The 17,816-nt window shown below is 38.2% G+C and overlaps 1 protein-coding gene across 6 annotated transcripts in view; it reads right to left on the bottom strand.

Moving 5' to 3' along the window:
* Nucleotides 1–17,816, bottom strand: part of GOLM2 (golgi membrane protein 2) — a 90,046-nt gene that overhangs the window by 11,454 nt on the left and 60,776 nt on the right. For 5 of the 6 annotated variants that reach the window (XR_006354870.1, XM_043985430.1, XM_043985428.1 and 2 more), the window contains exon 9: nt 1,618–1,785. Coding sequence is in view for 5 of the 6 variants with exons in the window: in XM_043985430.1 (XP_043841365.1) it covers nt 1,618–1,785 (168 nt within the window). In the remaining variant the exon portion in view is untranslated. Of the gene's footprint in view, nt 1–1,617; nt 1,786–15,937; nt 16,950–17,816 lie in introns of those variants that run through there. The other variant, XM_043985431.1, reaches the window with a different exon arrangement.

The following is a 17,816-nucleotide window of genomic DNA, read 5'->3' as shown; positions in this document are numbered from 1 at the left end:
AGCCCTCCAGAAAGAAAACTAGAGACAGAATTAAATATAAACAATTAAGTTAATAAAGCCAGAAGATAATGGGACATTCAACCAAATCACAGTTAGAAGCACAAAAGCTCAGTGAAAGAGGAAGATATGTCAGTCAACATTTATTTGATATAGGTTAGGGGAAGTAAGTGAAGGTTGGAGAGACAAACAAAAGGAACAAACAAAAACAAAAAACTAATACCTGCCCTCTGGGAGCTTACAGTCTAATTGGGTATACATGCAAGAAAAATGCCTGACAAATACAAAACACAAATATAACTTCAAAATAATGACATAACCAAAATAGGGCTGAGGATAAAGAATAAAAATGATCAGTGGGATGAGGTTAGCCAAGGCAGCTTTTCTGAAGGAGATGGTTATAATAAAGATAGGTAAAAAGATAATTATAGTTGCTTTAATAAGATGAGAAGTTTATTCCTACAAGGACTCTTCATTTATGCCTCTTCACATAATTTTTAACAACCATTCATCAATTTTCTTTCGTAAAGACTGTAGTCTTGGAAAACTATGGTCATATTAACAATCATAGGCCTACATGAAATTTGGTGGCTCAGACTTTCCTTTTTTTTCCCCCCTGTGAATTGTGCAATACTTTTAAAACCAAATATGTTTCCTTTTAATTTTCACAGCACATTTTAAAGTTGAAACTTTACTTACAGTAATGGCAGCAAGGGAGAAATCAAGAGCAACTTAAATTTACAATTACAAAAACATAATTTCCCATGCATTAGTATTATAAGATACAATAAATATATTACACATGCTATTTAATTTCATAATCAAATTTTGTAGGAAAGAAAATAAGTTCCACTGGAAACTAACCTAAATTACATATAAAGAGCCAGAAAGCAGCCCAGGTAAAATGGCAACAAAACTACATTCCCTGAAATACATGCAGTATTAAAACATAGGAAGGGCAGCATGCTCACAGGTAGTTTCTGAACTTTCATTAAATTAAAAGCTCAGAAGTAACATTTAACAAGGAAAATCTGTTGAATCTGTGTATTATACAAAAACCAGCTAATCTTAATGAACAGTTTAAATTTTAATCCAAGGGAAATAAGCCAAAAATTCCCTCTTACTTTTTATTAACAAATAAGAACTAAACAGATCTTCAGTGGAAAAGGGATGCATTCCCTTTTGTGCCAACCACCCCTGTAGCCCAAGGGTTAGCTGGATATTATTTACTTAGAAATGTTTTTTGAACACTAGAAACCTCAAAAGAAGTCCTTTGGTTTTTTTGGTGAATTTGCCTTAATAAAGTCTAGAGGCATGTAAAAGAACATTAATTCCTAGTCAAAGCTTCTAAAGATTTTAAATTTTCAAACTGTAACAAAATCATGAAGACATTTAAGATTACAAGCCAAAACAACAATTTTCTAAAAATAATTTCAGAATCCAAAACTACATTAAAACATTAAATTTTCAAAACAAAAACTAAATTGAAAAATTATACAGGCCTCCTTTGTATTAAGGCAGTTCTGCTAAAAAATGGAAAAAAAAAATTCTACACAAATTCAACTAGTAATCCAGAGGTGGGTTTCACTGTCACAGCATGGAGGTCAGGCCCACGCTCACCTTGGACGTCTTCTTCTCCACCATCACCATCTTCTTCCTCATTGTAAGCCAGCTCAGCCTGCTTGTCTGCCTCATACTCACCTACGTTACCATCATCCCCATTATAATCCGCCAATTTAGAGCCATGCTGCGGATCAACAGGGGATTCATTTTCATCAAAGAACCGGCCTGCGAAGTAGGCAGAGGATTAAGTCAGAAGCAAAGAGAAAAGAAAGAAAGGAACCTACATTGAAAGCCAAGCAGAGGGTAGGCTAATGAATCCTGGCAACTTTAGGATGCTGGTTAGGAAAAGACTATTTCATGAAGGCTATCCAAGATAAAAGTTAATAGGACTGAAGTAATTTAAAAAAAAAACTCTGAAGAATTTCTCAATTTTACTGTAGTGCTCCGTTACTTGATACTTCTTTAAACCAAATAGCACCAGTTATTTTCAGTTTTGTAGATTTTCCCTCAAAACTGAAGGTTTTTCTAGTGAGTACCTGGTTACTTTACCACTTTATAATAAAAAAACTAAAATTATTTTTATTAAGAGGTAATGGGGGGGCGAAGCTAGATGGCACAGTGGATAGAGCACCAGCCCTGGAGTCAGAGTACCTGAGTTCAAATCCAGTCTCAGACACTTGACACTTACTAGCTGTGTGACCCAGGGCAAGTCACTTAACCCTCATTGCCCCACAAAAAACCAAAACCAAAACCAAACAAAAAAATACAAGTCATTTCCCAATTGATACATGGTGAAAGGATTTGAATAGTAGAGATTTTTTAAAGAAAATAGATGTGAGAAGATGAAGTCAATTTGGAGCCTCCCCTCAAAAACATATGACGCAAAGAAATAGGGTGAATAAAATAACTGAACAAAAAGAGAGAATTAAGAAAAACATCAAGATTCAGCTAGTCTACTTTCAAGAAATCCAGAGATTGTTTCTTAACAACGACAGCAACACAATATTTTGGCAGTACTGACTGTTCCTTCCCCTAAAAGTTACATAAATGGTACAAATGCAAGCAGTAAAAATGATACTTTTTCCAAAAAGAACCAACTATATATTTGCTTTCCTTCAACACACAACATTTAAAGATGTTAAAACACAGTAAGCAATATTTTTAAATCCTATTATGGAACCAGAAATTCCCTATGTGCATTAAGTATTTAATATGGTGGTACCTATATGCAGACAACTCTATATATTCTTGTCATTAAAATTTGGTCAGTTTCTCAAAGCACTCTGTAATTCTTCAAAGAATGTCCAGGTTTAGGAAAAGAAGCCTATGATGTCAAATAACAATCACAAAATAGGACTACATTAATTAATACCACCAGAAATAGTATGTTAACTATAGAAAGAATAGGTCAAGCTAGGACAAACTAATATGTCCTAGAAATCTTGAAAATTGAAATTTCAAATATATAGACTTAATTAGCCTGGATTCATTCATAAAATGTTTAACACTACTGTTAAGGTGATTCTAATGGGTAATTTAGAAGCTAATTTAAATATAGATGATTATATATATATATATTTATATATTTTTTAATTAAATTGGGGGGGGCAGGGCAATGAGGGTTAAGTGACTTGCCCAGGGTCACACAGCTAGTAAGTGTTGTGTCTGAGGCCACATTTGAACTCAGGTCCTCCTGAATACAGGGCTGGTTCTCTATCCACTGCGCCACCTAGCTGCCCACAGATGATAATATATTATTTAAAAAGATGGTAACATAAAGATCCTTTGCTAAGAACTAATTAGTGCTAAGATATATTCAAACTTTTCATTTTTGAACAACAGCATTAAAATTCTGATATTTGTTTTAAAGGAAACATACTCTATCATCCTAATTCCTGTCATTACCCCCAAGCAGGATATTAAACTTAAAATACTGTTATGCTGGAATCAAGGGCCTATATCCTGAGAACAGAGAGCTCTATAGCATTTTTCATTTAGGAATAATAACTGACATTTATATGGTGTTTATTAATGTTTACAAAGAGCTTTACCTTTATAAAAACCTTATGGGGAGCAGCTAGGTGGCGCAGTGGATAAAGCACCGGCCCTGGATTCAGGAGTTCCTGAGTTCAAATCCAGCCTCAGACACTTGACACTTACTGGCTGTGTGACCCTGGACAAGTCACTTAACCCCATTGCCCCATTAAAAAAAAAACACCTTATGGGGGGCAGCTAGGTGGCGCAGTGGATAGAGCACCGGACCTGGAATCAGGAGTTCCTGAGTTCAAATCCGGCCTCAGACACTTAACACTTACTAGCTGTGTGACCCTGGGCAAGTCACTTAACCCCAATTGCCTCACTAAAAAAAAAAAACAACAAACAAAACTTTATGGGATAATAAGAATCACAGATATTATTCCAATTTTACAGATAAGGGTAGAGGATCAGAAATGTTAAGTGACTTAGTGTCCCTGGTCACCTAGCTTGTAAGCTGTTAGGTACGGGGCATTATTGCCAGATGCATCACTGGGTGGCTCTCCTACTTAGTGGAGAATGGAAAGAGGTACATTGAAGAACTAGGTAACTCTCCCCTTTCAAGTGACGATAAACTGACACTGCTAACCTTAGCCTACTATCTTATTTCATTTACAAGCTAGAGGTAGAATTCTTAACTCAACAAGAGATAGAAATGATCATGACAGATAAAAATAATTTTGGTTATTTAATTTAAAAGTTTTTATATGAATAAATTCAATTGTTTGGGGAAAATCTTTGTTGCAAATATAAAGGTCCCATATCCAAGATATTTAGGCAATTTATATGAATATATAAGAAAAGTTATTCCCCAATAAATAGGTTGTCAAAGGGTATGAAAAGGAAGATTTCAAAAGAAAGAATGTAAACTATCAAGAAACGTAAGAAAGAATGCTCCAAAAAAATTTTTTTTTTGCGAGGCAATGGGGGTTAAGTGACTTGCCCGGGGTCACACAGCTAGTAAGTGTCAAGTGTCTGAGGCTGGATTTGAATCCAGGGCCGGTGCTCTATCCACTGTGCCACCTAGCTGCCCCTGCAGCTTCCAGGAGGACCTGAGTTCAAATCTGGCCTCAGACACTTGACACTTACTAGCTGTGTGACCCCGGGCAAGTCACTTAACCCCCATTGCCTCGCAAAAAAAAAAGAAAAATTAAATGGCAAATCAAAACACCTAAGATTTCACCTCAAAACCACCATATTTGCAACAATGACATAAGGGGGAAACTTAGGTGCTATAATAACAGAGGATGTCAAAAATTATTTTAAAAACAATATCTGTAAAGCACTTTACACGCATTATTTCATTTAATCCTTAAAACACTCCTATGATGTAGATACTATTTTTATCCCCATTTCATAGATAAAGAAACCAAGGCTAAGCTAGGTGGCGTAGTGGATAGAGCATGGGCCCTGGAGTCAGTAGGACTTGAGTTCAAATGTGATCTCAGACACTTGACTCTTACTAGCTGTGTGATCCTGGGAAAGTCACTTCACCCCAATTTCCTCACCAAAAACAAACAAACAGAAAAAGATAGGTTAAAGGACATGCCTAATAGCTGCCTGAGGCATTTTATTTACTATGCCACCTAGTTGTCACCGCAGGTCCCAACTTTCCTTTTAGGTAATGATATTGAAGATGGGGGCAGCTAGGTGGAGCAATGGATAAAGCACTGGCCCTGGATTCAGGAGGACCTGAGTTCAAATCTGGCCTCAAACACTTGACACTTACTAGCTATGTGACCCTGGGCAAGTTACTTAACCCTCATTGCCCCGCCAAAAAAAAAAATTATATTGAAGACTAACCAGAAATCTACCAGCAACAGTATGATTTGTTATATAGCTTCATCAGGAAACCACAAATAAAGAATTTTCATATCTAGATTCATTTTAGAATAGTCTTTTATATATTATGAGTTTTAAAGCTATCAAAAATTCTTATAATTTGTTTTAAGTAATTATTTCCTTTCTAAGGCTGCTTAATATGCAATCTCTCCAGAGGTAGGGAAAGCAGGGTATGTTTTTAAAGAAATGTGGTGCAAACAAAAACATTAATTAAAGCAAAAAACGTGTAATCTTCTTACTGGAAGATAAATTAAAGTAACTATCTCCCTTTTTAATCCATGGCATGTGAACTGAACTCAGATTCCTCACATAATAATTAAAGAATAAAATTCACTGCCTGCTCAAGGATTTCTAGCAGTTTCCTATCATCAAAAGCATCAAATATAAATTCCTTTGTTTGGCAGTCAAAGCTTTTTATAACCTGGTCCCTTCCTACCTTTCCAGTTTTCTCACACTCTTTTCTTCCATGCATTTGATGTCCAGTCATACTGGCCTACCTGCAGTTTCCTCAAACACAACACTCCATCTCCCATCTCCATACCTTTGTACTGACTGTCCCCCAAGCAAGGAATCCTCTGTCCCTTCACCTATGCTATTCAATTTCCTTGACTTCCTTCAAAATTCAGCTTGGATCCACTTCAAGAAGTCTACCCCTGTCCCCTCAGCTACAAATGCCTTTCTATCTCCTACCTCTTTCCATCTATTCTATATAGATTTTGAAAGTACCTAGTGGTTTACATATTGTCTCCCTTATTAGAATGTAAGCTCTTTGAGGGGAATGGACTGTTTTTGCCTTTGTATTTATAGTACTTAGCATAGTGCCTGGCACTAATAAATGTTATCTTGATTAATAGTTTCCAACTGCCTTTAGTTAGTATATTAGAAACTTGTTATAGATAAAATACATCAAACATATACATTTTGACACTGCCCCCGACCCCCACCCAAAAGGGGAATGGAAGCCTAGATATTACTACCCATTAGAGGCCCTACATTAAAATCCTTGCTCTGCCTCTTACTACCCATGTGACTGGGGGCGAGTTATTGACCAGGTTAGAGTAGATTTCCTCTAAGCTACATTCCCTTTGTGTTGTTTAAAATCTAAATGTGGGGGGCAGCTAGGTGGTGCAGTGGATAAAGCACTGGCCCTGGATTCAGGAGGACCTGAGTTCAAATCTGGCCTCAGACACTTGACACTTACTAGCTGTGTGAACCTGGGCAAGTCACTTAACCCTCATTGCCCAGCAAAAAACCAAAAACCAAAATCTAAATGTGGGTTCTAATCTGCCCACCCCAGTTTTGCAGGGGGGGGGGGCGGGAAGCTGGCTAAAATCACTGATAAATTCAGCAAGAGTTTAGGCTTTTAAGGATTTATTAAAATATATTAGAAGTTAGTGAAGAGAGAGAGATTGAGAACAGATTTCTTATAGCATGGAAAATCCTAGCTTAGATCTATTCAGTATAGCCAGAGAGGAAAAACCTTCCTTTCCTAGCAGCCTACATGAAGTTCTGCCACCAAGCTGATGTCTGAACAAAAAGAGGGACCCTCCTTTTTTTCTCCCCGTCTGCTACCACGTGCCATTCCTCAACGAAAAGAGAGGAAGATCCTGCAAGCCAGTCTTACCTTCCTACTTCCTGTCTCCCTCCCCAAAAGGGGAGGTCCTTCAAGCTGATTGGTTGAGAGTGGTCTCTTGCTGATGTCAGTAATACACTGACTCTGAGAACATCCCCCCACTCAGGGCCAGCCAGGTGTGGTCTCAATTTTGATGGTCTTCAGGTGGGGCCCTTGGGTGTCTGCCAAATCCTATTATTTTATCACATTCCCTCCAGTGCTTTGTTAAGAAACAATTATTGGGGGCAGCTAGGTGGCGCAGTGGATAGAGCACAGGCCCTGGAGTCAGGAGTACCTGAGTTCAAATCCTGCCTCAGACACTTAACAATTACTCTCTGTGTGAACCTGGGCAAGTCACTTAACCCCAATTGCCTCACTGAAAAAAAAAAAAGAAACAATTGTTTCCTTAATACAGCAATAACATTAGATCCTTATGACTAACAAAGTAAGGGGAATGAAAAGAGAGAAAAGAAATTGAGCAACGCATTAACAAAGGCTAAAAGGGGGCATTTCCCTTTTAGCAGGAGGACATTACAAACAGAGAAAAACTAAAGGGGGCACTCCCCTTTAGTAAGAGGACATTATAAACAGTGTATACAGTGGGGAAAAGGAAAACAGAAAAATGTCCATTTAAGTCTTTGGAAGTCTTTTCTCAGATGATTCTTGGGATGTCCTCTGGGTGTAGTTGTGGAAAGGAAGTCTTTCAGGTGTGGATGCTGAAGATCAACTAACAAGTCTCAGCTGTAGAGTTTTGGATGTGGTTGTAAAGTCTCTCATGTGTTTTGGATACTGGTAATCAGCTGGGAAAGTTTCCTACAAAACTGAGCTTCACACAACTTTAAATAGCTTTGCCAATAATCAAATCAAACAATAAGTGTTCTCAAAAACATGTCTAGGGGCAGCTAGATGGCGCAGTGGATAGAGCACTGGCCCTGAAGTCAGGAGGACCTGAGTTCACATCCAGCCTCAGACACTTAACACTTACTAGCTGTGTGACCCTAGGCAAGTCACTTAACCCCAATTGCCTCACCAAAAAAAACCCAAAACCCCAAAACAAAAAACAAACAAAAAAGGTCTAAGGAAATTCAGAGTCTTTTAGAGATTTTACAATTATTGTCCAGTTGTTACACATGAAACACATAATAAAAACAAAAATTGAAACATTCTCTAAAACTACATTCCCCCCTGTGGGGAATAAATTGAGAAGACAATTGTGATATTAATTAAGAAAAGATTTTTTTCTTTAAATCTTCGTTTCATTACTTTTTGCATTATCTACCTAATTATCCTCATGCCATTATGAGAAATTAAAGGATCTAATATAACTGGCAGCAGATGTCAAGGCCAATCCAACATTGTATTTATCATGACACCTGAGATAATTATGGGGGTTACCATAAAAGAACAGAGAAATAACTGAGTCAGGCTTAATCAGATGCATAGGATTGAGACATCCATGACATCAGGCATATAGGAGGGGGAATTGAAGTCAGGTGTCAAATGAGATGGCATAGCCTGGCCATCTGGTGCCATGTGGGGGAAAATTAAACCAAAAGAATGTGATAAAATAATGGGATTTGTCAGACACCCAGGGGCCCCACCTGAAGACCATCAAAATTGAGACCACACCTGGCTGGCCCTGAGTTGGGGGGGGGGGTGTTCTCAGAGTCAGTATATTACTGACATCAGCAAGAGACCACTCTCAACCAATCAGCTTGAAGGATCTCCCCTTTTGGGGAGGGAGACAGGAAGTAGGAAGGTGAGGCTGGCTTGCTGGATCTTCCTCTCTTTTCGTTGAGGAATGGCACGTGGTAGCAGACGGGGAGAAAAAAAGGAGGGTCCCTCTTTTTGTTCAGACATCAGCTTGGTGGCAGAACTTCATGTAGGCTGCTAGGAAAGGAAGGTTTTTTCCTCTCTGGCTATACTGAATAGATCTAAGCTAGGATTTTCCATGATATAAGAAATCTGTTCTCAATCTTTTTCTCTCTTCACTAACTTCTAATATATTTTAATAAATCCTTAAAAGCCTAAACTCTTGCTGAATTTATCAGTGATTTTAGCCAGCTTCCCGCCCCCCCCCCTGCAAAACTGGGGTGGGGCAGATTAGAACCCACATTTAGATTTTAAACAACACACCTTCCAGCTCTGAATCTATGACTGTGACCATATCATATCCTAGATCACAGACCTCAAAGGCAACACCACAGCTTTAGTGTATCAGAATGATGAGTACCATGAAAATATAAGGACAAAATCCACCAATCTCTCAATAAAACATTGTTTTAATTTTTTGCCTGACTTTTTGCTTATTACTTAAAACATCACAAATTCTGACACAGACATCTAGTTCAAATTAGGAGATAAAGTGTTGATGGGAGAACAGAATAGAAATACAGAAAAACTTTGTTTAAAAAGGTGAAAGGATGATGACAAATTTGTCATCATCAAATTTCTCAACCATTAAAAAGCTATGTTAGCCTAGAAGAGAGAAAAAAACATTTCAAAGAATGTTTAGCAGCATAATGCAGACTAAAAAATTTTTAAACCAGTAAGGGGAATCATTTCACTGCTTCATTAACTTGGGTCATTTATGCTGTTTGATTTTCCAGCTGTTTGACTATGAAAATATATTTTAAAAAATTATATCATTCTATTTAAAGTATCACCACCATTTACTATAGCCACAGTAATGAGTTGTTCTCTGAGTGGGTATATGAAAATAATTCCAGAGATAAAAATCTTTGTCTTAATGATTAATATGTCAAGTGAAAGTTCACACATTAGATACATAGTACACATAGGATAATTTATTATCGAACTAAAGGGAAACACTACAATGCCATTAATGAGGATATAATGATTATGATAAATTCTTGCTTTCTCCTATGTGACTGGATACTGTTCAAATTAAAGGAGACATCCTTTAATAAGCAATACATCTGCTTTCATGTAGGAAATGTTTTTCGTTGAGGTGGAGAGAGGTGTTACATGGGTGTTTATAGGGAAACCTGTTATTTGAGTCTCAAAATAAAATGTATTAAATATTTTTTAAAAGGAAAGTGGGATTATTTATGAATGAAAATTCAGAAATAAGTCAACCAGCTAAGTATGGTCTACCCTTGCCTCCCATTTTATCAGCCATGCATAGTTGCTGAATAGTAGTTAACTGAATAAGTGTGACTCCAGAAACACTACTAATAGCAGCAATAGTAGCTAGCATCATTTCTATTGTCCAGTGATCTCTAACTTACTTTGCTTGTATACCCTTATTAGAAAAAAAATTTTTTGAGCCCTTCTAATATGTATATTATATATGTACTTACTTGTAAGTTCATATGTATGCATATACATATACACTATACTAACAATCAGTGTACGTTATAAAACACAAAATATAAATTTTAAAATGAGATAAAGATGAAATAATATTTGATTCTAGAGTCAACAGGAAGCCATTAGAGTTTATCAAGTAGGAAAGTGACAGATCACATCTGTGCTTCAGGAAAATGGCTTTGGGAGCTGTGTGGAGGATGGGTTGGAGTAGGAAGTGATCTGAGGCAGAGACACCAATTAAGAAGCTATTGCTGTAATCCTGGAGGGAGGCAGGTGAAGAGGACTTAAACTAGGCTGGTGGCTGTGGGAATATTGAGAAGGGGAAAGGTGTGTAAATGTGTAGAGAGAACTAGCAAGATTTAGCACTTGGGTGATATGGGGTGAGGAGACATGAAGAGTTGAAGGTGACAACAAAGTGACTGGGTGACTAGAAGGATGGTGGTACTCTCCACAATAATATAACAACAACAATAATTTAAATAGTGCTTACTAAGTGCCAGGCACTGTACTAAGTGAGCAATTTACAAATATTATCTCATTTGATCCTCTCAACAACCCTGGGAGCTGGGCAAGTAGTTGCTATTATTATTCCCATTTTTCAGATGAGAAAACTGAGGCAAATGGCAAATGACTTGTCCAAGGCCACACAGCTATAAGAGTCTAAGGCTACATTTGAACTCATATCTTTCTGACTATAAGCCCAGTGTTCTGTCCACTGTACCATCTGGTCACTCCAACAGGGGGCAAATAGGAAAATAGGGAAGTTCAAAAGATGGGTTGTTTGGGGGTGGTGCAGGGGAGATAATGTATTGACATCTGCATTCTAGGTCACAGTCGTTTCAGGTCTGTTCAACCAGTGTGAAGGGGAGGTGGTCAGTGGGGGTGTGTGTGTGAATTTTCTCAATGTCATCAACCAAACTGTTGTGGGTAGCTTTTAGCTTCGATTAGAATTGCCTCACTTGGGCAGTGAGGGTGGGGTGGAGAAGGTTAGGAATTTGAACAGCAGTCAGAAGATACTGAGTCAGAGAACGGTTGATCACACAGCTCTTGGGGTCTGCCAGTGGTCTAGGATGACACCTCAGCATTAACTCCAGACACCATACTGGAGTACTGGTCTTAAACACTTCTAATTTTGAATCCATAATAATTGCTGTACTAGAGTCAAAAGGATTCTGCACCTCTGCTTTCATTTGTATCTAATTCCAAACATCTGTGGTTTTACACACTTGAATGAGGGGGGTTAAGAGGCTTTATTTGTCCCATCACCAGGTTTTAAAAGGAAGAAAAAGAGACCCCCTTCCCCATGATCAAATTCATCCTTCCTAGTTCCACTCATATTTCCAACTTATCGAGGACATACTATGAACCTCATTATTACAAATCATTGTAGCATCTCTGGATTCTCCAGTATGGTATTTTTCTGTCTTAACACCCTGGTCCATTCACTTTTCACCTTTTATACCCCCAAACTAGTGAATGCTTTCAGCCTCTGACCCACCTACTTTATTAGCCTTCATGCTGTGTTGGACTTTGGCCATGAGCAATAGTCTGCTTAATTGTTGTTGTTTGTCCTTTGTTCTTGAAGAGGACCATGACATTGGGGTGATATGAGTTGCAGTGAATTGGATTTAAGTGAGGGAGGGCTGTGCAAGGTCACCATCTTCACTGTCTCCTCCAGAGTCATCTGAGTCCAGTGGCAAGATATACACCAGGACAACTGGGGATGGCCCTGGATGTTTTTAAGGCAATTGGCATTAAGTGACTTGCCCAGGGTCACACAGCTAATAAGTATCTGAGGTGAGATTTGAACTCAGGTCCTCCTGATTCCAGGGCCAGTGCTTTATCCACTGCACCACCTAACCTGCTTAATTAACCCCTCTCTGGTATGCTATAGTTCTCTTACCTCTATCAGTTCTTCAATATCTCTAACTGTCCAACTGTCTCACTGATTCTCACTGACTCCCCCTTCCATGCAACCCTCCCCCTCTCCCCTCCTCCCCACTGCCAGGTAATCCTTGATTACTTTGGCCTCTTCATTCCTGTGTCAGTATTACAGTGTTCTCTGAGAAAGTCCTACCATCAGGTAAGCTCTAGCTCAATGGAGGTAGGGTCAGTTAGGTGGCACTGTGGGTAGAGCACTGGCCCTGGAGTCAGGAGGATGTCAGTTCAAATCCAGCCTCAGAAATTTGACACTTATTGTATGACCTTGACTGTGCAAGTCACTTAACCCTGATTGCCTCAAACATCGGGGCCATATCCAATATTCCTGATATATATCTTGCCACTGGACCCAGATGGCTCTGGAGAAGAGAGTGAGGTTGGTGACCTTACATAGCCGTCCAATTCAGTGCATCACTTCTCAATGTCATGGTCCTCTTCAGGAACAAAGGACAAACAAAAATAACAGCTCACAGGAAGTAAATGGTTAACCAGTTCACAAATCACATTTGCTCCAAATATCCTTTCTCTAAAATTAGGTATCTGAAGCTGGAAAAGGCCTCAGAGATGATCTAGCCTGGGGTCGTGGACCTCTCTGGAAGGCTGGTGAAGCCTATTGGCTTTTTTTCAGAAATATTTGTTGCCTACATTAATAATGGTAGGAAATGCTAAATTTCTGTTAGAGGTTAGTAAAAATAAAGATGTAATTTTTTTCTCTCTAATCCAGATTCACAGAGCCCCTGTCATCTCCCCATGACTCACCGTTGGGGAGGTAGTCTGTGGATCCTAGGTTAAGAAATATCTGCTCTAATCAAAACTATTCATTTTGCAAATGAGGTTCCTGAGCTTCTGAAAGGTTAAGTGATTTGCCTACAATTTACAAAGGCCAGATACTTAAATCCAGGTCTTATGAATCTTAATCCTGTACTCTGCCTCCTAAAATACAGCTGTCAAGAGATGGGGAATATCTTCCTTTTACAGGGATTTAGCCTAAAGGGAAAATACTTTCCAATACAGGATTTTTATTTTAACTACCTATTTTTATATTATTCTTTGTATAACAAATGATTTCAATATTTATTAAATCCTTCAGTGGAAATTTTATTTACTTTTCCTGGCCACCCCTCCCAAGCCCAGCCCTCAAAGAGGATAGAGTCCTATTATTGCAAAAGTTCTGCATCTTTTAAAAACAAACCACTTTGTATTTTTTTATTACTTTAAAATCTGTAGAAGCAAACAACATATTCAGCAACATATTCTTCTGGGAAGGTTTCTAATTGTAGGCCTGAATGAAAATTGTCCAAAACAACATTTTACCCCTTGGGAAAATGCCAGAGATTGAGAATTTAAGGTAACACATTAAGCATTTATTTCTTGATTTGGAAATGACATAACAATAAAATTCTGCATATTGTGTTTCCATAAAATGAAAGTACTTGTTTATCTTGAACAGATCTCTTTGTTTCTTTAGGATGTCAAATAATCAACTACCCTAAAATCTACTTGGACATTAAAAAATATTTGTGTGTATATGTTTGTTGCCTACACTCATAATGGAAGGAAATGCTAAATTTTAGTTAGAGGTTAGTGAAAATAAAGATGTAATTTTTGCCCTCCATTTCAAGATTTTAACAGAAAATAGCAAAAGATAATGCTTTTAGAACCCAGCTATATGGCATTTTAGAACTACAGTAAGGCTTCATATCTGGATTGATTGGGACCAAGCATTAATTGGGCATTGGTTAAATCTGTTAAGCATCTGTCATTTCCCTGGTGTACCTAAAAACAAATCACTAGCCACCTGCAACTGACAGCCTTAGAGTGGTCTGAGGCTCAAAGACTGTAAAGTAACTTGCCTATGGTCAGGAAGCTATTAAATGTCAGAGGGGAGATTTAAATCCAGGTCTTCTTACCTCCAAATCCAACACTTTATCCACTATACTATGTTACCAGATAAACTACCAATACTGATTAACAAGTCAGATAAATAAGGCCTCCCTATATATGTTTTTAAAACTCAAAGGGGAAATCAGAAGAGGATCTGAGAAGTATATCCCTAATTAGCTTAGGATCCAGAGACCTTGAGGCTATTAACAAAATTTGAGCTAAGTGATGCTGCTTGAATGAAAGCAAATGTTTATTAATTAAAATGATATATGGACATACGACCAGACATGTAATGGGGAGTTCTCACATAGCAAGGAATCAAAGGAACCCTTGAAATTTGACTGAAAACCAATGGGTTTGGGATGTGGAGAAGGAGGAGGTTACACAGGGAGAGGCTTGAAAGTCAATGGGCAGTGGCTAGGTTTCGCAGCACCGGCCCTGGAGTCAGGAGGACCTGAGTTCAAATCTGGCCTCAGACACTTGACACTTACTAGCTGTGTGACCATGGGCAAATCACTTAACCCCCATTGCCCCGCAAAAAAAAAAAGTCAATGGGACTGGGGCAGCTAGGTGGTGCAGTGGATAAAGCACCAGACCTGGATTCAGGAGGACCTGAGTTCAAATCCAGCCTCAGACACCTGATACCTACTAGCTGTGTGACCCTGAGCAAGTCACTTAAGCCTCATTGCCGCCCCCCCCCCCCAAAAAAAAGTCAATGGGCCTAAGGAAAAAAACTCAAAGGCTTCAGCATCATAGAAAAGGAAAGAGGGACCCTTCCCTCCTCATCCCTTTACCATCTGGTTAAGATTTAACTGGAGGGGCAGCTAGATGGTGCAGTGGATAGAGCACTGGCCCTGAATTCAGGAGTACCTGAGTTCAAATCCAGCCTCAGAGGCTTAACACTTACTAGCTGTGTGACCTTGGGAAAGTCACTTAACCCCAATTGCCTCACCAAAAAAATAAAAAAAAAAAGATTTAACTGGAGACAATAATTTGGTCTTTAAAAAAAAAGAAAGAAACAATCTATTTCCCACAGTTGGGGCAGGTATAACCCATTCCATCAGAGGTACAGAACAGTGAACAAGTACTAAACCACTATAGCAACACATGGAAGGGGAAGGAGAATAGATTAAGGTTGGACCATGAAGTTTTCAAAGCCAAATTCTTCTAATTCTCCTTCCTTGGCACCCCTTTTCTTTATGAGATTAGATGATAATTAAGGTTCTGAAAGGCAGAGTGACACTGAACTTGCAGATACATAAGTTTCAAAAAAATCTTCAAATGTTTTCTTTCTGTTCTCTTTTCCTCTGCGTTTACCTTTCCTTCATGTTTTCTTTGTGAGTACCAAGGCTGGGTGAGTTTTGGCTCTAAGGATTAGCAAAGCATTGATTTTAGGATGGGGCTGGATATTTAAGTATTGTGAAATAAGGTTAAGGGGTTTTTTTTTGGGGGGGGGTTGCGGGGGGACAGGGCAATGAGGACTAAGTGACTTGCCCAGGGTCACATAGCTAGTAAGTGTCAAGTGTCTGAGGCTGGATTTGAACTCAGGTCCTCCTGACTCCAGGGCTGGTGCTTTATCCACTGCACCACCTAACTGCCCCCTCAGGTTAAGTTTAAATGGCTAAATGGTGTATAGCTCTATTTTATAAAGTAATAACAAAGTAACACAAATTAAGTCTGAGCAAGGTTTTATTATATGCAAATTTTTAGTGTTTTTCCATGGACATAACTAAAGTATTAAAATGATTTTGTTGTTGTTAAGTCTATAAAAATAAAGGCTTCTGCTGTTAAATTATTTTACAGAAAAAATGTTTTTCCCACATATTAAACAGGAATGAAGTCAGCTAACCAATCTTTTAGTTGATGACAATACTCTTTAACTTCTCACAAGACTTAAAATACTTTTAAAATCATCATAATAAAAATAAAAAAGATAAAAACCAGTTTATCTTAAATATTTCAAAATAAAATGTAGCTTATGCTTTATAGTAAAACTTTAGTCAAAGATGGTAATTTTAAAAATATTTGTATATGTCGTCTCTTCAAAAAGAGACAAAAAAGAAAAAACTCTGTTCATGGTTAAACATAAAATACATAACAATGGCAACTCTCTAAGACTCTAATTGGCAGAGAAAGTGCTAACCTACTTTGGGAGAAGAAATGTCCTTACCAGAGAGTTCCCTATATCAGTGAAACCAGAGGTCCAATCCCTAACCCTTGGTTACTAAAAAACAAAAATGAAGACAGCAACAGAGTTCATTAAAAAAGATATATTTACAGAAAACAATAAAAAGAAACAAAATGAGAAATTATGTTTTCTTATCTAATTACTATTTAACCACCTAGAGTCTGACTATATTTTCTATTTAGTCAAACATGAAGATTTAAGGAAACATTCTGGTATACAGTAATTAATCATTATTTTTGTGTATAATTACCAAATACAATACTGAGACAAGGCAAAGTAGGCAACCACCATATAAACTGGGGGTAAGAGTAGGAAAGAGGAAGCTCAAATACGGGGTACTTTTTGATATTACTTTTTATAACTTCACATATTTGTAAGAAGAACATTCTGATCTCCAAGGTATATTAGGCATTTATTTTCTGATGTCAAGTTGTAAGTATGAAGGCTCATGAGGAACTCACAAATGCTCTGTCCCAGGTCTGATGAATATATGTGCTTTTCAGATAATATTTTGCCAAAGACTAACATGTATATTTTTAAAATATCAAGGAGAATCTGTTGAAAAGCAGAGAAAATTAGAATAGTTGTACAAGATAAGGATCTGAAATCTAGAAAAGTAATTATCCCTAAAACAACAAACACATAAAGGCTAATACTCTATAAATACAATTTAAAAATAAAATCCCACGGATTTAAGTTAAGTCAACAAGCATTTATTGCTTAGTATGGACAGGCACAGCAACTGGGTGAAGAGAGCACTAGGCCTGGAGTTAGGAAGATTCATCTTCCTGAGTTCAAATCTGACCTCTGACACTTACTACATCTGTGACCGTGGGCAAGTTACTTAACCCTTTTGCCCGAGTTTCTTATCTGTAAAATGAGCTAGAGAAGGAAATATCACTTTTTTTGGGGGGTGGGGTGGGGCATTGAGAGTTAAGTGACTTGCCTAGGTTCACACAGCAAGTAAGTGTCAAGTATCTGAGGCTGGATTTGAACTCAGGTCCTCCTGAAGCCAGGGTCGGTACTCTATCCACTGAGCCACCTAGCTGCCCCAAGGTAGAGTTTATCATTCTATTCTTTTTTTTGGGGGGGGGGGTGAGGCAATTGGGGTTAAGTAACTTGCCCAGGATCACACAGCTAGTGTTAAGTGTCTGAGGCCGGATGTGAACTCAGGTACTCCTGAATCCAGGGCCGGTGCTTTATCCACTGCGCCATCTAGCTGTCCCCCCCTTTTTTTTTGGTGAGGCAATGAGGGTTAAGTGACTTGTCCAAGGTCACACAACTGGTAAGTGTCAAGCGTCTGAGGCTGAATTCGAACTCAGGTCCTCCTGAATCCAGGGCCCGTGCTTTATCCACTGTGCCACCTAGCTGCCCTCCTAGAGAAGGAAATATCAAAAGAAAACCCCAAAATAGGGTTTGCCA

This window comes from Dromiciops gliroides, chromosome 2, assembly GCF_019393635.1.
Source record: "Dromiciops gliroides isolate mDroGli1 chromosome 2, mDroGli1.pri, whole genome shotgun sequence".
Classification (NCBI taxonomy): Eukaryota; Metazoa; Chordata; class Mammalia; order Microbiotheria; family Microbiotheriidae; genus Dromiciops; species Dromiciops gliroides.
Note: the sequence above shows the minus strand (reverse complement) of the source record. Positions and strands in the feature narration are given on the sequence as shown.